This window comes from Drosophila takahashii, chromosome X (assembly GCF_030179915.1).
Source record: "Drosophila takahashii strain IR98-3 E-12201 chromosome X, DtakHiC1v2, whole genome shotgun sequence".
In the NCBI taxonomy this organism is placed as follows: domain Eukaryota; kingdom Metazoa; phylum Arthropoda; class Insecta; order Diptera; family Drosophilidae; genus Drosophila; species Drosophila takahashii.
In genome coordinates this window covers 20,193,422-20,218,993 of record NC_091683.1, presented here as the reverse complement: position 1 = coordinate 20,218,993, position 25,572 = coordinate 20,193,422, and the positions used below count along the sequence as shown (strand labels likewise).

The window sequence follows — 25,572 nt, the reverse complement described above, 5'->3', positions numbered from 1 at the left end:
TCTACCATCCTGGATTCTGGATTTTCGGCATCGATGTTATTTATTTAACTATGCAAATGTGATGAATGGCTGCCAAGGTCCACTGTCTATTTTCCGCAGTTTTCCCCCTGTCTCCCTGAAATGGAATTAAATTAATTTTGCATAATTTGTACATGGCCAAGCAGATGATGGTCCATGGGACACAGTGGCATTTGATTAACATGAATGACTGAAAATTAAATATGTCACTTTAAATTAATCCTATGGGGAAAGCGATCATCTTAGTGTAAAATTGGGAAAAATATGGTTCACCACTTTGATTTAAATTTGTTTCGAAATAAAAGAATATTAGAGTATTTAAAGAATATATTTGTGTAAAATTAGACTTTAAGGTATTTTTTTTTATCTTTAACTAAATCACAATTTAAACATATTTTATTATTTAACAATATTTGAAAAATGTGTTACGGTTCTCAAATAATTAAAATGCTATTTGGAAAATGTGTTGCGCTTCTCAAATAGTTAAAATGCCAAAAAATCAATACCACAAAATGTAATTGCACTATTCCAAGAAAACATTTGCATATTTGAGCAGGCAGAATATCTAGGGAGCAATTATATAGTAATTACATGAAGAATGTGGCAAATTTCTCATGTTACTAAAATGCAGTTAAATCAATTAGACCAAAAGTGCAATTTTACCACATTTAGAATGTGTTTACATTGGTATTTATGAATTGAAAATTTCTTGGAAAATTCAAAAGTCCTTGAAATTAAGTAAATTAAGTATCGCAAGTGCTGAATTTAGACCACTGTGCCGCTTCACACTTCACTTTCGTTTATTGGGGCAAAACAAAAAGGAAAACCTATCCATCCAAACGCCCACACATCGACGGCCTTGACTGTCCATCTATTTTGCGACGATATGGGGGGGCGATATGGATGTAGATTTATTCGCTTCTCTATGGCCACGTATCTGCATCTGCCAGTTCATATCTAAAATATTTATTACACCACTTCAATTTGTCTCTTTCAGGGCGATATAACTCACGGATATGCAAATGCTGAGGTGGGCGTGGCCGGGGGCGTGCCGAAACAAGCAAATGGGAAGCGCCGAACAATAGAGAGCGAGAGACATCCAATTAAAAAGGCCCTACAGAATCGAACAAGATACATATAGATAAGATATATATATATATATATATATATAGAGATAGATGAAAGGAATCTCTGCCAAGATGACCGGCCATCGGTCGGTGGCTCTTTTGTTGGCCATGCTAATTAGCAGTTGGCCAAAAGCCTCTTTGGGCGCCACTGGAAATGGTAGTATTATAAACGCTAGCAACAACAACAGTAGTAGTGGTATTGGTAGTGGCAACAATTATGCATTCACCTCGGAACATTCGGAATACTCGGAACACTCGGACCACAATGCCAACGACTCCATGGAGTACGATGCGGAGAGCGTGGCTCTCGAACGGATCGTATCCACGATAGTTCCGGTCTTCTTTGGCATTATCGGATTCGCCGGACTCCTGGGAAACGGACTGGTCATACTGGGTAAGTGGGAGGCAAAGAAAATAATCATACTGCAAGCTAAGGTTTTAAAATCACTTAAAAAGGTGTCTAAAAGTATGCAGTGAAAAAAGTGGCAGATTCGAGCCTTGTAAATATATTTGTTGCATACTTTTAGACACCTCAACAGGTCTGAAAATAACTCTAGAACCTAGAAAAGCATGATTGACTCATAAAAATAAAATAGAATAAAATAATTTGGAAAATATCATTCTAATCTATTAAAAAGCCAACCAAAAATCCTAGTACTTTTAGTTAGATTTTCTCCGCAGTGTAAGAGGGGCCCCCTTCTAGCTATAAAAACTCGGATTCGCATCCGGCGAAACGCTTTCATTAGCGGCCTCTGGCAAATTATGCGTAATAATTGCAAATGAAGCTGCAAAGGACGAGGAGCCATAAGGATGAGGTGCTGGAGAGCCATAAAAACATAAAAACGCCTGCAAGAGCTGCGCATTCAGGCGGAAGCTAATTGATTTTTTATATCCCATTAAGGGACGGGGCGAATGCGAATGCGAGTAACGGGAGGTGTGAGGCTGAGATCGTTAAGATTGCAATTTGCAAGTATTGCAGAAATTTAATAGGCGTGCAAAAACAAAACAACCGCATCTCGCCGTACAGTGCGTTTCAATTGTATTTAATTAACTAAAAAAATTATAATAATCGTAAAAGGAAATTAAATCTAAATTTAGTTCGGTCATTTAGGGAGCTGTGATATTAAATTTGATACTTTTTATTAGGAAACAATATTAAATTAAAACCCAAAAATGTGTCTTTTAAATACACTTAAAAGCTTGAAAGCTTTGCTTTTGAGCAGAAAAAAAACTAAAATAAATTTAGCAAAAAATTTGTATGTTGCCCAGTTTAATTGAATCATTTCTTAGCCACAAAAAGTAGGCAATGAAAGAATGTCAGGGGCCAAAATGGTATAGGACAAAGAAGGAATTTTACCTCAAACACTTGAGTGCCTGTGTGTGTGTGTGCAGGTGCACAAGTGTATGTGCTCTATCACCGACACAGCAGACTAAATCTCAACAGGCAAACTCATTTTGCATGCAATCTTTTCTTTTTTGTTTTTTATATGCACGCTTTGTTGTTTCCTCGTTGCAACCTTGGTGTGAAATTCTCAGAGGCCATCTTGCCTCACCTGGAATTTCCACAGGTGTGTGCGAGTGTGTAAGGGTGTGCTGGCCACACCCACATCCCACCGGAAAAACAAAGCAAAAACAAAACAGGGAAACAAGCTCAAACAGCTCGAAGAAAAAAGCTAAAAATAAGAAAATCGCAAGGCAAAAACTAAAAAAAAAATTGAAAATAAAAAATAAAAAGAAAGTGAAAAAAAGGCGGCTGCTGTGCGGCTGTAAGTGTAGCGGTAAAACTAAACCCCTGACGTCAAGCACTAAGAGTATAGGTTTTACACCAGCCACCTCTTGACTATAAGCTTTCGTTCAAGCCTTTCTCTTAAGCTCAGTTTCGCAATGAAAGTGAAAGTGAAAATGAAAAGGAAAACAACTCGTCGTAATAAAGACATAACAAAATTCAATTAGAACAAATTTAATTTTCTCCCACAGAAACCTGTAAAGATTTAATAATAATCTTTTCGCAGAAAACGTTTATGGACTTTAAAGAAAGTTTTTAAAACACAATAGGTGACCCAAAATTACCTTTAAAGGTTTTGTGGATTAATACTTAAATAATTATTATTTTATTGTATAAATTATTAAATTTTTCTTTAGATTACCATAACTTTTTAAAATAAATCCAGCGGTTAACATTTAAATGTTGTATTTTGTATGTTAAATGTTTGTTTTGTTTTTAATTTAAAACCGTATATTCAGATCCCTTGACTTGGCTTTAAAAATTTGATTTTCAAAATAGCATGCTCCTAAAAGTTTAAGGTTTTATTTAAAAATTTGTTTAATAATTTTCAAAAATAAATATTTTCCATTTTTTGTTCCTGATTGTAGCACTTTATCATGTGATAAAGTATGCCTTAAAGTTAATTTCTTGATAGACTTTTCTCTAGTTATCTTAACTGGAATTTAATCTCAGCCGGAGACAAATATATCCGAGAGCCCTTGAAAGTTATCCCAGAAGCAAATGAGGGGGTCAAAGTGCAGGCGTTGGTTGGCCACGCCCACTCCAGGCCGAGTGAAAAGTGTTTTCCATGTCACTTTTCCCCCGGTTTCCTATCGCATTCTCGGCGCTGTCAGGCCAAAGGAAAAGTTTTATTAAAGTCGCAAGTGGCATCCAATTGCCCAGGACAAGCAACCAACCAACGAAGCAACCCACCAACCAACCGCCCACAATTTCCCAGCATCCTCCTCAATTTTCCTCGGGATGTGCTACTGTGTGTGGAAAAGCCACTTTGTCAGCTGCGTTGGCGGCATTATGATAAATGATTTGTAAATGAACGTGTGGATTTTATGGCAAATTATGAAGGCGAAAATTAGAGCCACTCGAGTGGGAGAACTTCCTAGTTTGTCTAGTGCTGCAAGGACAACTCGAGTTCGGGGCAAAGCATCCAAACCACCTTCAAGGATGCCCTGAAAATTCTGCATGCTTTCAGAAATAGATGTAGCTATACAAGTTCTGGAAATATGCTAAAATAATACCGCAAATCTAGAGATTATGTGGAATCACTTTGATTCGAGTACAAAAATAACCATACAAATTTATTAAAAATACACATAAAATAAAAGCATTTTATAAAGCTTATTATTTTTTTTTTTTTTTTTTTTTTTGGTTTTTAATATAATTTTTACTGCATTCAATGTACCCAAAGAAATAGAAGTGACATCTCAAGATTTAGGTGTCTACGGTGCAAAGTGCAAGCGTTTATTTATGGCTTATGGAAAGATAATTTGTCAAAATGCCATTACACATGGGCAGTTCGAAGAACAAAAAAGAGGCGAGTTAGATGATGATCATCTTCAGCTACATCGGAGGCATTATAATAACATTATCCGTGTGGGAGATAAGGTGCTGCATTTTATGGCAGATAAGTCAATTTTCACACCCAAACACACAGCCGACACATTGATAGATGATGGCCCGTTCCCCAGCCATGGGCATTGGGTTTAAATTTATTTAATTTGAGCACAGCCTTCGCCGCAAAACTATGGCAATTCCCCAGATATTTGGCAAATGTATGCATAAGTTTGCACAACTCTGACACAAACTGTCAACAGCAATTTGTGTAAATCTGGCGAACGAAACAGAAACCACAAACACGAATCCAAAACTCACAATCCTTTATGCTTAATTATAATTTATGTTTCAAGAATATTGCGGGGGCCGCATTGTCACTTCAATTTGCATTGGCCTTTGTCAAATTGTCAGAGGAGAACGGTTCCATTTGGCAGTGTTTTTTGCCACGATTTCAGGCCTTCCATTTGCCTGGAATAAATCCGGCCGAGTGTCGAATATACAATATCCCCAGTCGAGGGGCGCACAAATTCTGTTATAAAATTGTAATTGCCTAGGCGAACAGAAACGTGACTCAGTCCCCCCGAAAAAGATAATCCTGTCTTTCTGATTCCCACTGGATGTCGAAAGGGGTGATGTGCCAAGATGAAACTGATTTGTTTTAAAAAGAGAAAAGACTTGCAAGTTTTCAACACGCTTTATTAGGAGCAAAGATTTCAATATTAATATTTTGTATATATTTGTATTTTGTATTCATCATTTTTAGATACTAAATAGTAGAGCTGAAAAATATCGAAATTTCGATATAAAATAATTTTCCATTGAAAAAAATAATTTGGAAGGTATCGATATTTTTCCACCTCTGTTAAATAGCTCAATTTATATGAAAATATTGATAATTTCCCAGCTCTATTAAATATCTAAATGTATATTCTAACTATTTATCATTATTTTTGTTTACCTCAAATTTTCTCTCCTCTCAAAATACAGGGTATTTGCCAGTCGAAATAACCTCAGCGTTGCCTGTATAACACCATTTTTTCTGTTCTCCTGACGGGGCTGGCAAATTTGATTTGGTCCCAAACCCAAAACATGTTTCTCATTCGGCTCAGTTTTCCCCCTTTCTTTTTTTTGGCCTTCCTTTTCGACAGATGGAACCGCAAAATCAACTTAAATGAAAGCGTAATACAATTTCAGGGGATATATAACCGAAAAGGGTTACAGATAGGATGGGATGATAAGCATGAAGAGAGAGAGTTGCGAAAACATTATCCACCTGCATCCTGGCATCCTGTGAACCTGTGAAGGCCACGCCAAGGACGCCAGCCATAAATTGTTTGCACTTTCGCCATTGTTATTATGGCTTTTCGCTGGAAAATGCATTTACCATTTGCACAATTTCCATGCAAGCATTGTTGGGGGGAATTCTCGATTGGTTTATTATAAACAAATTGTTTAGGTCACAACACTTGATAAGAAATTTAAAATGTATTGCCTGTTTAACATTCCATAGCTTAAATAAGTTACTTTAAATGATATTATCATAGTTTGTATCTTACAATATTTTATCGATAAATTTATAAGAGAACAGGGACCTCAAAAAGGTTTAAAATAATGTATTTTCGATTATTTTATTTTCTCAAAATATAAAAATATATATAAAAAAGAATTTAATGAAGAGTTTTCAAATATTTTATTCTCTTAAAATATTAAAAGAAATATAAAAAAGCCCTTTGCCATAGAATTACAAAGTTCGACATTTAAATGCCCTCTTAGCCCTTGGCCCAAGTTCCATCTACTCATCTTTCCACTCATTGTTTCTTTTTGTTGCTTGATTTTGTTGTTGGCTTGAAAGATACTTGGCCATAAAAGCATCCACACATGCATGAGATACACATAGGTGTAGGTGTGTGCACCTGGTTGGTCCCGATGCCAGAGGATACACCTGTTTCTATGCTCCAAACACTTTATTATCGAAAAATACCGGGCACTTCACTTCCTGGGCCAAGCCTCAATCTTCCGAGAGAGCTTTACATTTTCCCTTCAGGAACCGTATACCAATATATTTTTCCTCTTCTTTGTGAAGGATGTGTTGCAGGCAGTTGCACGTAGCTGCAATTTGAGGGAACACATGTGAGTTTTTTTTTTGTGTGAAGCCCCGTAAAAACGTACGCACAAAAGTATGCAATGAAAGCAGCATTTAAGCAGCATATGGCCGTATGTATATGTATGCGTAAGTGTGTTCGAGCCTTTATGCGTGTGTGTGTGTGCGTTGGGCAAATTTACACAAATCCACAAGGCGTACGAATTTATTATCCAGCGTTGATAGTGATAAAATTTATAACCAGCATTGAGTACAGCGCCTAAAAGCGGGCAGTACAAATACAAACACGGCCGCACACAGACAGACAAACAATGCCCAAGTGGGCCACACACACACACAGAGGCAATTGTGCGTGGGTGAAGAGGACACTCTGTTCCATTCACCCGCTCTATCTGTCTCCCTCCCACTCTCGGTACATTCGTCATATTTATGCTTTTTTATGGGCCATGTACAATTTTATTGTTTTACTTTTCAATGCAATGTCTGTCGAGGCCTGACACACACACACGAACACAAAAAAAAAAACACTCAAATGTATGTATATATTTCCACAGTCCTGGTCAAGATTATAATACTCATATTTCTTCAAATATTTTCTGATATCTGAGCGTAGAAAAAACTAGAAATATTAAAAAACATATGCAGCAATAAAAATGTTAAACGGCATTTTCTTAAATTTAAACCGATTGATTTTAATTTGAAAAAAATTATAAGGGTTAAGTGTGAATAGTATGTATCGGGTTTTTACCATTTAAAGTGGTTTACATTTAGCACCTCCAAACCTCTAATGTTTTCCTATATTTCTGTTCAAGACTGTAAAGAGGGACTTCAGAAAAAGGGGAGATACCCACTGAATAACAGAATATGTACATGTGTAGCTCAGGACCCCAAAACCCGTTTCGCTTGGCGAACAAAGGCAGCCAAACAGGTATAAAATGCCAGACAACCGTTGTCTTCCCGCTTCATTATATGAAGGCATAAAGTCTGGACTTTCCGGCTTAGGATATCGAAGTGAAATCAATCACTTCGCATTCCTTAAAGTATGTCATAAATTTACACACAAAAACATTAATTCCTGTTTCTTTTATAGAGCTAACTAAAATATATATTTTCTTTAATTGTTTATAATATTTATAATAATATTTTTTGTACCACAAATATTTTTAGTGAAAACCATTAAAAACTCTTAAAGGCGTTTCCGGTTTTGGGAACTCTCTGCCTTAGTTTTTAGTCGCCAGTTCTTTTGTGTGCATTTCTCCGTGCTCTTTCTCTCCCCGTTTTCACCCCCTTTTTTAGTCCCCTTTCGATCCTTCGATGTCTCCATCGTTCGCACACACTTGTGGCGCTGTCTTGTCAACACATATGTGTCCATGATGGCCATATTGCCATATGGCCAGGTGTCCCCAAATCCCACAGCCCCATCTACAACCTCTTTCTCGTATCCGTCGTCCTTATCCCCATCTCAAATCGTCCTTGGGCTTTTCGGCCCCCTGGCAAGTGGCCATAGATTTTTGTTCTTCTTTCGCTGACTGATGCAAATCCCATCAATAATCCAACAATGCAGTACAGCCCAAGACAAGATGCTGAAATCCAAAAAAATGCTTGAAAGGAATGAAAGTACACATTTTTCGGTTGATTTGGAACCCTTTTTCTCACGCACAAGGAGGATTTTTTTATTTGAAAAATAAATAATTTAAATAATCGAGTAATTATACAAATCCTTAGAATTCATTTCAAAAATGAGATGAATATATTTTTTACTTTGTAAACATTTAGAATAATTAATTTTTAGCAACAACTTTTCCTTTTAATATTGGAGAAACAAAAAATGTCAAGCAATATAATTCAACCAAGTAAAGTATTGATTATTTATTAAGTATTAAGTATTTTTTGTGCATCATGATTGACTGCTTGTCTGATTGATTGATTCACATTTGTTTGTCAATGATAATGATGGCAAACGTCGTGGGTTGATGTTGATTTTCATGCCGCTGCCATTGTTGTCAATGTAAAGAGTAAAATGGCATTGTTACTCAGAAGTGTCTGTCCCTTCTTCACGGTACATTTACAATATATACATGTATAAGCATACTCTATATTATCTAGGCAGGCAAAGGTATTTAAATGTAAACGAAATATTTATTACTTTATTTTTATTTATTTAAAGATATAAAAAATCAGATATACTTTTAGCCCTAAAGAAATTTGCCGATTTAAGTAATGTAAAGTTGATTGTTGTTTTTTGGAGCTATTTACCACAAAGTTGTTTAATTGAAAATAGTTCAGGTGGTCTAAGCAAATAAAAACAATTTGCAAGATGGAAGAAGCTTTTGAACGTGAAGGACATTTTAATTGATTGCCCAAAGGCTGTTCAATTCAATTTTAATGAACTCAAGACTCAAGATGCAGTCGATTGGATTAGTAATGTGTTTTGATTGATAGTTGAGCCTGACACCTTGTAGGGTAAGTGACTAGCAGGTGTCTTGTAATTAATTAACCAACCGCAGTGTGATGAGACTGAGACATAAATAAACATACATAAATAAACCTTGAACTGCTAGTTTTTGCATACTTTCAATCTTAAATTTGTCTTCTTTAATTTGTAAACATAATTTTGTAATATTATTTGATTTTTTCTTGTTTATAAACATTTAGCAAAACTTTAATTAAGGTATTACAAAATTATTTCCATTCGCTCTTATCAATTGCAAATGGTTTCTGTACATTTAAGACATCTAAGCTAACGAGAGGCCATCGCTCTGAACCCAATCCAATCTGTCCTTAGCCAAGTTTTGCCTACAAAATGTCCTCTTCCTTTTTTGATTTATCCGAGTTTCGCCCCCCGAATTCCGTTTTCCTTTTGTCTGGCATTAAATATGTATTTGTATAGGCTGGCAAATGATGCAAATAAAAGAAGAGAAAACAAAACAGAAATAATGAAGGCTGGGCACCGCCGATTCCAGGGAGTCTGAAGATTGCAGAAGGACCCACAAATGGTCCAAGAAAAGGACAATGGACCCAGGGTCCTTTGTAACCGGATATTCATGTGCCAAAACAGGATGTCTTTCTGTCTGTGCTGTGCATTAAAATTTAAATTAATTGCCATAGTTGGGGGGAGGATGCTAGGACTGTACTTATGGGGTTTTCCCATGGCAACAACTGCAAGCCCGAAATATTCCCTGCATATCCTGCATATCCGAGGAGCAATCATTTATGCACTTAATGGTCTTAAACCCACACACTCGGCCGACTTTAATTGGATCATAAAACAAAGGCCTTCGCCTTTGCCTTTGCCTTCGCCTTTACCACTGCCTAATATCTAAACTCGAACGGAACTTCTCTTACTTCGAGATAGCAAATTTTAATTGAGAATAAATTTCAATGCCATTAAAATTATGCCTCTTCGTAATGAGTCGTGTCCAAATAATCAGCCACTGTGATTTCATTAGGCCCCAAAAACAAAAACAATAGGCTTAAAACTCGTAAATTACTCCGTTCAGTTTACAGCTCTCGAAAATAACAACAGAATTTTTGATTACTTTCCTGGGAAATCCCCCGAGTCAGGGAGCTTAAGTCCACAGTAATTAAATCGCTGCACACTTGAGGCATCGAATTTGCCCACTTATTAACTCCTGAGCTGCCCGTAATTTCCAATTACTCAATAAACGTTGGCCAATCGATTTTATCACCCAGTTTAACTGGAGCTTTTTGGCTTAGGAACTGAAATATTTAAAAACCCCAATAAAAATGGGAGTTTTGAATAGAGTTAAAAAAAATATCGACAATTTGTTATTTCTCAATATTTAATTTGAGTTTTTTCTTCAAAACATCGATATTATCGAATCGATATTTTCCAGCTTTAATTTAGAATAACAATAAATCTTAGAAACTGAAGCGTTATACGACAATTACAAATTAGAACGAAAATTCCTTAACATTGAAAACCTTTTTACTTCAACTTTAGACGAAGAGCTAAAACCTATCCACACTTTTGCCTACTAAATCAGGGCTCAAATTGCGTATACGCCGTGTGCGACTTGAAGTGCATCAATAACAGGGCTAAAAACAGGAAGGAAAATGGGGGCAACAAGCGGGCTAACGAAGGGCGATGGAAATGGGCGAGCATTAGAGTGACATTAAAGTTCAATAAAAGTGAATTTATGCCCCCAGATGCGAGTGAACAGGAAATCCTGTCTAGAACACACAGGCACACATGTGTGTTCGTATGTTGCTGCTTGATTATTTGTTTATTTGTAAGCTGCTTCGGAGGCAACGTGACACGCCTCCTTTTTTCGCTACTTATTTTCCTTTTTTTTTATTATTTTTTTTTTTTTTTGTGGGCTAGCATTAAATAACAAGCGTTTTTTGCGCTTGAAGAACTTTTGCCGCTTTTGCTGCCGTGCCCCATAAATTATGCTACACTTTATTATTTTGTAAAATGCCAGCCAGACAAGAAACAAAAAATACGGGAAAAAAAAGAACTGGCACACTTTTTCCTTTAATGGCGGGGAAAAAGTTAATGTCCCAACAAAAATCCCCTTTTTGGACCCTTTTTTTCGTTGCTGTGCGAATCCTTCTCGTGTGTCAACAGTTGCCACAAAAAGGTGGTTAACCACAGAGGCTAGTGGGTGTCTAGTGGTCTGTACCGCCTTTTGTTAATTGATAAAGCCCCAAAAACAAAGTTGCCAACTGAACCCATTTTAAAGTAGTGAAAAGGGCGCAAAATATGGAATTTAATGTGCAGAAAACAAATATTTAAATAAAAAAAAATAATAAATAAATTTAACTAAAATATTTTAATACGTTTAAGGCACTTCATAAGTTATTTATATAATCTTTAAAATCTCTAATTTCTTATTTACTTCTTCCTAAGTTTTAATTTACTTATTTTGTATTTGTATTTATTTAAGCAATGAACTGATCTTTAAACATTTTTAATATACGTTTTTTTTAACAATAGCACCGTTTTTACCGGTCTACATGTACTACATTTTTAACCAGCTTTCCATTTAATTTACTTGCCATATTTGTTGGCCATTTTATGCAAATACCTATGCCAAAATGGCCAGAATTTGCTACCAATCTGTTGCCAAAAACTATTCAGCAATAAACAATGAAACCCCGGAGAAAAAGTTGGCAAGCTCTTGAACGGGGTTACAGTTGAAGCACCTTATGGCATACATCTGCTTTCTGGCCTTCTATTCGTATACATAAAATAATAAAATATATTCTTATGTATATATTTTTGTACATGCAACCCAAATAATAATTTTTGTATTATTGTCACCGGCTTTTTATTGTTGCCATTACTATTGATTCGCATATTTCAGTTCCTGCTGCTGCTTATTACTCTGTTGCCTGATTTTCTTTTTCCTTATTTTTTAGGTCGGCTTGCGCTTTTTGTTTACCTTGAAACATCCTGTGCTAAATATATATTTGAAAAGGAAATTGATTTGCGGGCGCGCCTTGTGCCGTGCACTCAGAAAACAAATAGATGAAAATATAAAATAACTATGTAATAAAAGAATACCTTTAAACTAACTATTGGTGTAAAAAAATTAATCGATATAGATAATATGGTAAAAATATTGTAAATAGAAAATATCTAATTGAAAAATTTTTTTTGTTACTTCAGATTTTCCTGAATTTTTTTTTTAATGCACAGCGTGTCGTTTCCCATTTCCTTTGACTTCGCCACCTGTATAGCTCCACTTTTCCTCTCTTTTTACTCCCAAATGATTGTTGGCCTTTTGAGTTTGTATTTCCTTTGGCTTCGTGGCCCAGGCCCTCATCAATCCGTTGGCATCCAACTCATCGGCTCTTCGTTTCGGGGCAAATAACATTTTGTTACAGTTCAACACCGTTTTTAGCCCCTTTCGTCGTTTTTTCTATTTCTATATTTTTTCTTCCCCATCTTTTCTTGGATGTCTTTGTCACGCTTCTTTTGTGTGGAGCTACATAAATTGTTGGCTAATTGCAAGTGGCTCCTTTGGCCAAGAGAAAAAAGAAAGAATATAACAACAACAGCAAGAAAAAATGCTGAGAAAAATAAGGGGAATGTGGGCGTTTTAAGAAGAATGGGGAGAGCTTTAAAGGCAGAATAAAGAGAACGCTGAATTCAGGGAAAGCGAGTAAAAAAGTGAAAGTAGAAAAACGACAACAAAGAGTCCAAATGGTAACAATGTGGAGTTTCGCCACACCCTTTTTCGACTTTTACCCCACCACCCATGTCACTTACACACTCTCGCAACCACCCACCCACCCATTCACCTCCTCACACACATACCCATTGAAACATTTCGTATAGAAGTCTCCGTTGTTTGCTGCCTTTTGTCCGCGTAATTGGTGGAAAAGAAAAACTGGGAGGGCAAAGCCAGGGGCGGGTGATTTTTAAGGAAGGGCAAGGGGGCCTGGCGGAAAATTCACGGCGGGTTGGGGGGCTCCCGCACAACAGTAAGTGAAAGCTGGACCATTGCCATGGCAGCGAGATTCTTAACGTTATGAGTTTTCATTTTATTTAACAATTTTCTATGAGAAAGGAACTCACTCCCAAATGGTGACTAACACATCTGAAGTGAAGCTAAATATGAAAAAATTTCAGAATCTTAATAGGCAGCTAAAAATAAAGAATTAATAACCCCGAAATTCTAGGCAGAATTCAACCAGTTCTTTTAAATGTAACAATAATTTTGTAAAATATAATTAGCTTTTTGGAGTGAGTTGATTTTCAGAACTCAATATAAAAATGGATCTTAAGTTTTGAAATCGCCATAAAGGTGCTTAAAATTATGCAACAAAATATTTTTAATGAGGAAGTCCGAGGTCGAATTTTTTGCACATCATACTTTTAGGGAGCTTTATACATAGGTGTTTTTAAAATCGCAGCCATCGAATTCTTAAAATAATTTTTTTAAATTTAAAGTAAGTCTTAAACTTCCATAACTAATATATACACCTCAATTTGCATTTCCTTGCAGTGGTTGTGGCCAACCAGCAGATGCGCTCGACCACCAACCTGCTGATTATCAACCTGGCCGTCTCGGACATTCTGTTCGTCATCTTCTGCGTCCCGTTCACGGCCACCGATTACGTCCTGCCCGAATGGCCGTTCGGCAATGTGTGGTGCAAGTTCGTCCAGTACATGATTGTGGTTACGTGCCACTGCAGGTGGGCTCACACTCCCCTTTATATACAAAAATATATACGCCATATGTCCCATACATCCCATATAACCCGCTTCCCGACTTCTGACTTGCAGTGTTTACACGCTGGTGCTGATGTCCTTTGATCGCTTCCTGGCCGTCGTTCATCCCGTGACGAGCATGTCCCTGCGAACCGAGCGCAATGCCACACTGTAAGTGCCTCATCTAACGCAGCTCCTTTCGTTACACCAGGGGAAAAAATAGAGCAAGATAAGAAGAACAATGAAAACGTAGGCGTTAAAATCTATATAAGAAGTCCTACTGCTGTGATCTTTCCAGGTGTGACCATATAACAATATAAGTGTGACCAGGCACATATTCGATTCAAAGTAGGGTTCACAATCAAAAAAGTATGAACAAATGTTTTAAAATAAAGTATTGAGTAAGCTACACAGAGATAAAAAACTTTAAAAAGGCAAACAAAATTTTTCCATAGCGGAAATGCGTTTTTTTTATAGTGTACCGCAGCTGCTCCCCATATCCCACAACATCTGGAGTAATTGCATCAATTTGTCCGGCCTTTGTAATTAGCTAGCTTTGCCTACCTGCAGGCCTTGTTCCGTGGCCCCTGACCTTTTGCTTTCGCCTTCTGCCACCGGGTCTGTGTCGCATAAATATGTCCAAAGATAGTGCATCCGAGTTGCATAACTGAATCTTTAAGAGGGGTCAGCCTTTAAAGTAGCGAAAAACTTCGGTCGAAAGAAAATCGTCGACAAATTTCTTGGCCAACTGAGAAAGATTTGCAAGAAATTAAAAGCCACAAAAAACGTCCGGGAATCTCGAAGAGTTTTTTCTTCCCCCTAACCCAAGTTTTAACTTTGTTGGCATGTTCCTTGATTAAAAAACTTACAACGTGTCCAAAAAAAAAACGTAAGGTAGGTAAAGAAGAGTGAAGAAAACAAAGTATTTTTTTTTAAATCTTAACAACAAATTTCTGAAGGGCTAAAAGTAAAAAGTAATGAAAGGAAAGTCGCATAATTTTCGTATATTTCAAGACAACCATTCAGATAATTCAGCGCCATTTGATGGTCCGAAATATATTGAAACCCGTTTATATCTGTCACTTTTTTCACATCTTTCTTCCTTCCATTTCCTTAGGGCCATCATGTGCGCCTGGATAACGATTGTGACGACTGCGATTCCGGTGGCACTTTCGCACTCGGTGCGAATTTATCAGTACCACGGAAATGCTGGCACCGCTTGCGTCTTTTCCACGGAGGAGGAGGTCTGGAGTCTCGTCGGTTTTCAGGTTAGTTTCTTTCCCTACACGGACAAAAATCAATCTTATTTAACTTGACTGGAAAATTTATTAATATTGAAAGTAATGAATTACCTACTATATTTATTGTAAATTGTTTAATGCAATCTAAATATTATTATTTGGATTTTTGAATTCCGACTTAATATGGGTTCATCCCCAATATCTGCCACATCTATTGGGGGTGCCACTAAAGCTTGAAAATTTTCGATATTTTGAAGCTAAAACACAAATTAAATATTGAGAAATAGCAAACTGTCGATATTTTTTAAGCTCTACCCTTTTGGGCTAAAAATATATAGTTGCATACTTTTCACACCTACTTTGACATTTAAAATAGATTTAATAAAAAAAAATTCTTTAAAAAAGAGTTTTAAACGGTTTTAAAACGTATACCTTTATATGATAAACTTTAAATAATGCTAAATCAAGTAATGAATTTTTTTCTGTGCACATTCCATCTACTTTGTTGTGCAAAAAGCTTGAGTGAAATGGCGAGAAATCGCTTATTGTTGAAATCAAGTCATATTTTCCAGTGCTTGGCCGGCAAGACTGCAATATATTTGCTACTTAGCACAAGCACTCGCCTTCACTTTGCCCCCACTGCCTCACTTTTAGTCCTTTTATTCCGAAATGCGAGGACAGCTTGACAACTTGTAACGTATCAACGCAACCCAAGAACCAGGGAATAAATATATATATATATATCTAGAGGTATATATCAGTTGCAAGACTGTGGTTCTACATTAAAAACTAGTTTTAAATATGTATATATATATTTTACTTTTGGTCAGATTTAACTCTTTTTTAAACTCATTTACAAAAAAAAGCTTTAAAAGAATTAAATGAAATATGAACAAAGAAAATTCCCAGAGTTTTAATAAACAATTTTTCTAGAATAAAGCAAACGAATCCCCTTTGGAGTGTCAGAAGCCATTCATATGAATATCGCTCTTGTGCAAAGGGGAAGCTCGAATTTAATTATTTCTCCCGCAGAAACGACCCGCAGCTGTGGGGAATTTTCCTCTAAAAAAGGACTAGACCGAGATTCGCAATAAAAATTAATTTTTTTCCTTTACACTCCTTTTCACTTCACGACAACCCGCGGTTTTGGTCGCATTTATTAGCACCTTTTTTACCTCTTAATCAAAGGCGAATAGAATGCTTTTGACTTGATGAAACCACTGTGCATGCACAAAGTGCACTTTTGTTTTTCGCTACGGACAAATCCAAAAGACGAATCCTTTTCGGAAAAGTGCCAAACTGCAAAGTGCGTCCAGTGCCGTATTTTGCAATTATTGGCCAGTTTTCGTCGGAGGAGTTGGAATGGCACAATTCCATCATCATTATGGCCTAGATTCCCCCACATAGATCAGCGTTATCACAAATGGTTTTTCCGTCCGCCCGAGTTGCTCACATTTTTTTGCGCCCCCGAGTTTGTTATGTTTATTACTTGAACTTCTGTCTATTAATCAATTCGGCTGCGCTGAAGGTCTTCGAGTGTAATTTCATGCCGGAAGGATGTTACACCGGAAAAGCCACAGTTGTTTTGGCCCTCAGGGCGTCGAGTGAAGGGGAGTGGAATGAACGAGCTTTGTCGTCTATTTCCATTCACAGAACGAATCAATGAGGCGCTGACTAACGACACTGGGAGAAAAAAGGGCAACAATAATATTTTACCATTTCTTATGGGCACCTAATTGTTTATTTTATATTGTAATACTTTTTTCCAAGTCTTTGCAAGTCAAAGAATTAATCTTCTAATAAGGTTAATAAGCGAACCTTTTGTCAACTTTTAGTTTAAATTCTTTTCTTAAAATAATGTCAAATTTCCAACTAATTTTTAAAAACTAACTAATAACTTTAATATAGTTGTAATAATATACTTTCTTCATTCTTTGATTTAAAAAAGTATCCCTACAATGTTTAAAATGTATGCTCCTTTATAATTTTCTCTTATACCCAGATAAGAATTATACGCTCACAATAATAATCAAAATTCGAACAGAAAAATAAATACTTTTTTGAATAAAAACAAATTGAATTGATACATTACGAAAATGAGGAATTTCGTAAGTAATAATAATAATTTAAATATAAACAGATGAATGTACACCTTTTTTTAATAAGTAATAAACTAAGAAAATGAAGGATTTTGTAAGTGTGGACATATTTGCTCAGTGTGCCCAGGTGACTTACTGACTGACTGACTGACTCCCTGAGCTATTCGGTATCTTCAGCTAATATGCACCCGTGAGTTTGCCGGCTTACCTCACCACTCCACTCGAAAGCCAACTGACACGGCAAATTGCACAGTTCGCTTCGCTCCGGGTTTTCCGACACTGACACGGATAAGGATACGGGGACAGCACCACGGATACGGCGTGTCCTCCGTCCTTGTGTCCACGCCCCCTCTGCCCGCATCCAAATCTTCCTCCCCCTCCACTGTGCACATAAATCGCAATTGCTTTGGAAAACACGAAAAGGAAACCGCAACTTTGGGTGACTAAGTACAAAGTGTAGATGCTCTTTAAGGAAGCTCCACGTAGACAATCGAAACTTTGGCAATTAAATCGGGATTATCATAGATTTCAAAGGCATTATGGGAAGTTCTAGCACTGTGCAATTGGATTAAACCAGAGTATATTCCTTTTTCTTATTTTTAAAAAATAAATATTGAAGTTAAAATTTGTTTGCCTATAAATAAGTCACCCAAATCTTATTGAAACATGTATAGTATTATTATAAGCTATTGCTTAAATATATTAATATTATTTTTCATATTTAAATTATGGTATTGAACGTTTGAAAATATTAACTATATTAATCTACTTTTATTCGAAAGAGCATCAAAACTGCCACAACGAATGGCGTTTGAATGGGGGAATTCCGTTTTTAGTTCGAATTTGATTTTCCGCCCCTGGAAATAGTCATTGTCAGGGTCAATATATGTATAGATATCGGTGTTTTAGTTTGAGCCTTGTCTGGCAATAAAATAAAAATGGATCAAACTTGTGCGACGCATCCGTCAAAGCAAAACGAACAGCGAAACTAACGACCGAATTGTTGTCATCGTAAAGAACTCATAAAACTGAAACAAATAGTCTGGAAAGAGGCGGTTGAAATGGGAAAAGTGGGCGGAAAAATAGTGTTTAGTCGCCCCAAAAAAAACGGGATGGCGGCGCTTTAGTTGATCTCAAAGTTTATTAAAGTTGACTTCTGTTCTTCGAATTACTGAAAATTCTGGGTTATTTAATTTCGAAATCTTGCAAGGGCTTTAATTACAATTAAGAGTCCCAAAAGTTAAAATCAAAGTATTCAATAAATAAAATAAATTTATAAAAAAAATATTGAAGACTCCAAAAATTTTTTTATTGTTAACACTGTTTTAATGTGCTCAACCAAGTTTTTGTTGTAAGAATTAGTTTAGCCTGCCACAAAACACGAAATAAATAAATTAAACAAAAATATTCACTTTGTTAAAGCTATTATTAAAAGTGCCAGCATTTGATGTCCCCAATTTCTCAGCCAATTTATAATTTCAATCATCTTTTCTGCCGAATTTCCTGGGGGTAAATATATATATTTCGAGGGAAATTTATGACGAAAAAAAAACACTCATCAGAGCCTGTGGCAAGTTGATTAATTTCGCTGAGTGTCAAGTTGCGTTTATGGACAAATCCCAGGCGCAATTTTTGGGTCATGCCGAATATTAAGTATACGCCCCCCAACCATTTATCATATGGCACACACTTCAGTTTATGGCTTTTTATTAGGACCAGCATAAAGTTTAAAGGCCGGGCAAAGGAAAACAAAAAAAATACGAAAAAAGTTCAGTGCTCAAGTTTGGCAACTTTTATTTATGGCGATTGTGCTGTAAAATTTCATGGTGTATATCTATCGATTCCGAGCATCCATGTATCTTTGTTTCCAGCATATTTTGCATCTTTCTATTTCCTAAGTGGAAGTTTTATAACCCCCATGGCAAAGTTTATAGTTGCTGAACTCCATATCCCGGATCTAGATATATAATACGCACTTGTTTCGGACCATTGGCAAAGCAAAATGACTGGATCATCCATTTCCAAATGCAATTGGGCACAGCAAAAAAGCCATTTCAAAAAATGTTTGCTAATCATTTGGCGCGAAAATGACTTTCAGTTTCGTTGTTTCGTTTTCGTTTTAAGTTTAAAAAGAAAAAGACAATTTGGCTAAAAGCAGCTGAGCTCACTTTTGGCGAAAGTTTTGCTGATAACTAGTTAATTTTAAGGGGGAGGTAGAGTAAATTGCAAAAATTGTGCCAGTCAGAATAGCTTACTTTTTAGTTTAAAGCTGTTGAAATTTTTGAAATAAAACTTTTAACAATATTTTATAGTTTCCATAGTAATTAAAAATCAAATTACAGGCTTTCCATTAATCGCAAAAGTTCAAAGAAAATCAGCCCATTGTTCGGCAAAGCCAATTAGCTTATGGCAGTGCGCTTGAGTAACCGTAACAATCAGCTTGTGACATTTACCAATCAAACAATGAGGATAAAAGCCGACAACCAAAGAGGGCAAATAATATTCTGGAATAAATTCCATTGTCTTGCGAATGTGTCATAAATTTCAGTATTCAACTGAGATATCGTTAACATCATTGTCGCGCATTACAAACAATTTCCTTTGCAATCAACACTTTAATTAATGCATCAGTAATCCGCCCTCATCTCAGCAGAATAAGTGGGGGAAATGGGATGCGATTTACTGATACTTCTTACTCAGAACATTCACTTTAAAGAATAATATTAAAAGAAGAAAATGAAAAAAACAAAGCAAATATATTTTTTATTATTGAATTTTAAAATGTGACCATTTGGTTTAACTTTTTATATACAAATTAGTATAATTTAATTGTTGTTTTTAATAGATTTTATTTAGTTAGTATTTCTTAATATAAGGGATGATAAAACACTTTCTTTATTTTTACAGAATAATTTTAAATTCTACAACAAATATCTTTAAACCGTTTTTTAGTTATTTTTAAAATTTTGCTACATTTTGTCATTAAGAAGTCCAAAAATGCAATATACCTTTAGAAATGGGTGTAAAATCTGGTAAGTGCAGGAGAAGATATCCGGATATTGATATGAGAGAGCCAGAGTTTTTCGTATTTGAAGTCGGATTGGGGGTTACGGATCCCCGAGAAGCGTCAGTGCGGATTATGTCACTCGTCCTCGCCGCGATGTCCTTGCTTGTGTTGCCGTTGTCGATAACAAACGACATGTTCATTGGCCATGGCCATGGGTAAATCCCAACAAAGTGATTCCGATTCCATAGCTGTCAGGCATTCGATTCCCGCCAACCGCCCCCTGAATATGAATGGCGGAGGCGTGGCAACGATTATTATTAACAATTGCGGTATGCGCGATTTCATCGATGCACTGGTAACAAAATATATTTAAAATCTCTGACTGCAAAGCCAAAAAAACTACTAAGAAACCTTAAATAATTCTTACTATTTTTTATTTACTTTATTTGTTTTTATTTATATCTTGAAAGAATAAAGAATAGCTTAATTTTTCAATAAATTTCATCTAATGGCTTTGAATTTCTTTTATTTGAATTTAAATATTTTTGTATTTTTTTTATTATCAATATCGGAAGCCTCTTCTGATAATATTAATTTCTAAAAATAAAACAAGTGTTCTCCAATTTTATCCGCTACATGCTTAAATATTATAAAACCACACGATTTTTCCGATCATATTTTTCTCTCTGTGTACACTACGCGCTTCCTTTCTTTTTCCGTTTCATTGCTCTCGTTTCGAGGCCCACAATTGATATATGTACATATATTTTGACTTGCACCTTTGTGCATATTTGGCTGGTTCTCATTGCCTGCCTTCCGCTTTTCCAAATTTTCCAAAGGTGGGGAAATACCCCTTAATCATTTACACATGACTGCCGGCACCTGCCACCCACAAGGAAAAACTGGGATCCACTCGAAAGTTGAGGCGCCGCCAAATGAGTTTTAAGCCAGCAGCAGCAGGCTCATTGGATATCCCAAAATGGAGGCACGGCCCCAGAAAAACCGAATAATTCAGGGCTGCGAATACTTTAAATATCAATTGCTGGCATCTCTTGAAAGTTGGTAAAAGGCCGCCCCAACTAGCTGAACAATTCATAAAGTTTGCAAAGGGCAGAAATTACTGCGAGTTATTAAGTTGATTTCCATCGAACCGGTTGCAAAAGTGCTTTGAAAAGGGGTGTTAACAATTAATTTGACCTTTGGTGAAAATTTAAATAATCCGATTGCTAAGAAAATCGTTTATTTAAATATTATTCATATGGTTTTAGGGTATTAAACTTATTAACCCCTTAAAAAATAGCTGCCCCACGATTAATATTTTCGATTTATGGGTCGTTTCTTTCCCCTGGCATTTTCACCGAAAAATACACGAATATTCAAGCGGAAACCAGCATAACTACGAGTATTTTCCGCCAGTTTTTCCAATGCCGCTATCTTATACAGACGCGTATTTTATGGACATATATGCATACCTATATATATCTTTTTGCCTGTTGGGAATACGGCTAAGCGGCAGCTGGTGAGCGGGATTCGGGGCAGGGGGTCCTTTCTGGTATTTTTCGGGGGCTGGCAAGTGTCTGGTACTCATATCTGGTATCTGGTCAGCATTACGGTTCAGCGCCTCTGACAATTTCCATGCAAAAACAAAAGCTGCTGACATGGCAGCAGATGGCAAGCGGAAAAACCTTCGACCAGAAAAGCAGACGCTAAAAAATGAGCAGCATAAAATAAATAAATATAAGAAGATTAACAGAGCTAAAATTCCTCAGAAATAAATAGTCAAGTTTGTGCTCTTTTATTTACTAGGGAATTAGTGGGAAAATTAGACCACAATCTTTTTAGAGGTATGCCGCATTATGGAATCCAGAAGTCCAGTTTGGGGTCACCATTCTGCAAACCTTGAAGTAGTTGAAATATTTTAATGAAACTTATTGTTAAGATAGTCATGGCTTTTTAAGTATAGTTTTCAGCTATAAATAAATATAAATTTTAATTAAAGAATTAAAATAAAGTTTTGGGAAATGATTATAGGCCACCCTTTTAATTGAGAAATTCTAAATTCTAAGTAGAGCTTAAAAAAATATCGACAACTTGCTAATTCTCATTATATTTTCCTTAAAAACATCGATATTGTGAAAATATCGAAAATATTAATAGTTTTAGGTGAGTTTTTTAATTGAAGATTTAAAATACAAATAGACTTTTTAGAAATTATAAATTCAATGTCAAAAATCTGAAAATTCAACAAAATAAAATCTTGTAGCTCTTTAAACCGCATTGGCACATGTTTATTTATGCCCTCTATTTTGTATCTCTTTTTCAGGTCTCATTCTTTTTATCATCCTATGTGGCACCTTTAACGCTGATTTGCTTCCTCTACATGGGAATGCTGGCTCGTCTGTGGAAAAGTGCTCCCGGCTGCAAGCCTTCCGCCGAGTCACGGTGAGTATATCCTACATAGTGGTCTTGAAAGCAAAAATCCCCTCAAACCCCAACACAAAAAAATATCGCGTATACGCCGTGGGTGAGGGAATTTTCCTGGACGGGTTTTTTCGTATTTATTTTATGCGCTACGCACCTGCTGCCATGATGAATGCCTTTTTATTAGGCTGCGAGGAAAGCTCATGAGCTTTGGCTCATGCATTTTTAAGTGGCCAGGTCAACGAAACCGAAACATAAGTACAAATGTGAGCGATATTCCCGCAGGACAGTCGCAGGATTCAGGGAAAATGGGAGTGACAAGGACAATATTTGTTGTTTAACTTGGTCGTATTATTTGCGAAATTTAACTAGAGTTTTCTATTTCATTTTTGGATTTTTAGTCGAGGCGTAACATAATAATATAAAATATATAATTTAAACATAATAAACATAAAACATTTAATTTTTATAATTTTCAAGCCAAATAAATAGTGTTTATTTAAAACATAAAATTGCAAAAGCATCCCAGCAAGTTACTTAAATTACGCTTTAAGTCTAAGGGGAAAAAGTAAAGTTGCCCCAAGTAACTCAGACGTGATCGGGGTCACCAACCATCAATTTCAGTTAAAGTTGCAGCAACTTTAAACTTTGAAAAATACTTTGGCAAAGTTTGGTTTTATCATAAATCGAATACTATTAAATTGTACTCACATTGAGTTGAAGAAAACTTTTCAGATGGCATCAATAAGATGTTGAGGAAAATAAAATAAAACTGGGGAATATTTTTCAAGAACTGTAGTTTAATATAATGCCTTAATTCTTATGTAATCGAATGCGGCGGTGGCTGTTACACACATATTTCATGCAGTATCGGCAATCTTAATATACATATGTATATATATATATTAGGCTGCGTTTTAAATTTGAATGGAAATGAACTTGCGACGAGTTCGCAATACGCACGCAAAGTTCATAAATCACCGAGCAGCAGGCAATGCAAAATTCACAAAACTGAACTGCGGCATAATTTATATGCACCCCCGGATCTATCTCTATATATTCATATGGCATATAGCAAATACACTATATATCCCACACTAACTCTGATTTCGTATTGTTGTTGTTGCTTTTTCAGGAAGGGAAAACGACGCGTCACCCGAATGGTTGTTGTTGTCGTATTGGCATTTGCCATCTGCTGGCTCCCCATTCATGTAAGTAAAACCTATTTACCACAAAATAATATAAACAAAAAAAATAGTACTTCGACTATCAAATACCACCTATAGAAAATTCCTTATTTGCCCATTACTTTTTAATGAATGCTCCGATTTTAAAATTTTCTCTTACATTTTGATAGGTATTAATAAGATTAAGAATATATTCTTTTATACAATATACCCTTTTTTTCTACCAGTAACGGGTATAAAAACAAGAGTGGCGAAAAGTGCAACGGAAATTCGCCAACCAGCTCATTAATGCCAATTTCGCAATTTTTGGTAGAACCAATTACAGGACATCTGATTGACAGGTGACCGGGAAATCTCATTTCATACGTATATTTTTGGCCATAATTAATATGGACTGACACCTAACATTGAGAGTCGGTCATTGGTAATGGATAAAAAAGGTCAAGGTTGACTTGCATTTATGCTTATTTCATTAAAGTTATCAAACATTTTTTTGGGGTGATTAAAAGTTAAAAATTGCCTAGAAGCCATATTCCACACATAATCGATTTACTTAAAGTTGAACTTACCATTTTGAGTAGCTTAAATATGCAGTGGCAACAGCTGCTGGCGAATTTCTTTCGTTGGCAAACACAATGGATAGTTGCGATAAATTGACATTTCCGATATTCCGGCCCCCTTTTTTTGGATCAAGTCACCCCATTTATTTGCCGATGTTTAATAAGCCAACAGCTGCTCCTCCTTGAGCTGCCAGCACTCAAAGTATTTGCACAAAATCAATGTGCTCACAAATTACAAACGAAATTACAATTACACAGACACTCTCGATGTGCAAGATGTGCGAATTGCATTTATCTATGCCAGCATATGGGCAAAGAGAATTCCTATTAAAGTCTTAAATTGCAACTCTTATAAGTCTTTAATTTAATTGTTTTAGATACTAGTTAGGGGCTATACAGAATAATGTTTTATTTATAAAGTTATAAAGTTAGGAATTCCTAAAAATCGATTTTTTGTCACATAATCAACATTTTAAAAGCTAGTCCGTGAACAAGAGATTTTGAAATATATTAATTTTACAATTAAAAAACCAACAAATTATTTTTGTAAAATCTTTTTCTAAAATAAACTGTTTTCCCGAGTACGAAGAAAAATAGTAGATTTTAATATACATTGTGATCCTGACATTAATTTTTCCATTATACCTTTTATTCCAGGTAATCCTTGTCCTGAAGGCCCTGAATCTTTATGGCGGCAGCCACTTGTCGGTCATCATCCAGATAATATCACATGTGGTGGCCTACACAAATTCCTGCATCAATCCCATACTATATGCCTTCCTGTCCGACAACTTTCGCAAGGCATTCCGCAAGGTTGGCACATTGATCCTGGATATATTCTATTATGGTTGCTTATTAAACGATATATTGCAGGTGGTTTGGTGTGGCAGCCCGCCGCCTCTGATGACCAATCAACAGGTGACCAAGACCACGAGAACTGCAACTGGCAACGGAACGTCCAATATTGAAATGCTCTAAGCGGGTGGGTTTATGTCCTACAGTCACATAATATTAAGATTTTTTTTGTTTTTAATTATTTTTACAATTAAAATATTAATTATATGTCAATATTCCAGCCTGCTGTAAAATACCAAAGAACACATACTTAGTTTTTATAGAAAAGCACCCATCTATTCGAATTTTAATTTGCATTTTATTTAATACAAATATTAATGGTTTTTTAAAATTCTAAAGCATTTATCTAAAATAATCCATTTGTAATTTAGTTTATCATAAAAACCATTTAATTAATTGCAAAAAAAAACACATTTTCTCTTTACAGCTCTTATGC

At 35.8% G+C, this 25,572-nt stretch overlaps 1 protein-coding gene across 1 annotated transcript; it reads left to right on the top strand.

The window, feature by feature from the left end:
• Positions 1 to 1,176: 1,176 nt before the first annotated feature.
• AstA-R1 (allatostatin A receptor 1) lies at positions 1,177 to 25,259 on the top strand. The gene is made up of 8 exons (XM_044394514.1): positions 1,177 to 1,539; positions 13,561 to 13,750; positions 13,842 to 13,937; positions 14,884 to 15,034; positions 22,437 to 22,555; positions 23,670 to 23,745; positions 24,939 to 25,094; positions 25,155 to 25,259. The coding sequence occupies exons 1-8, from the start codon at positions 1,197 to 1,199 to the stop codon at positions 25,257 to 25,259; spliced, it is 1,236 nt and encodes a 411-aa protein (XP_044250449.1). The 5' UTR covers positions 1,177 to 1,196.
• Positions 25,260 to 25,572: the final 313 nt, after the last annotated feature.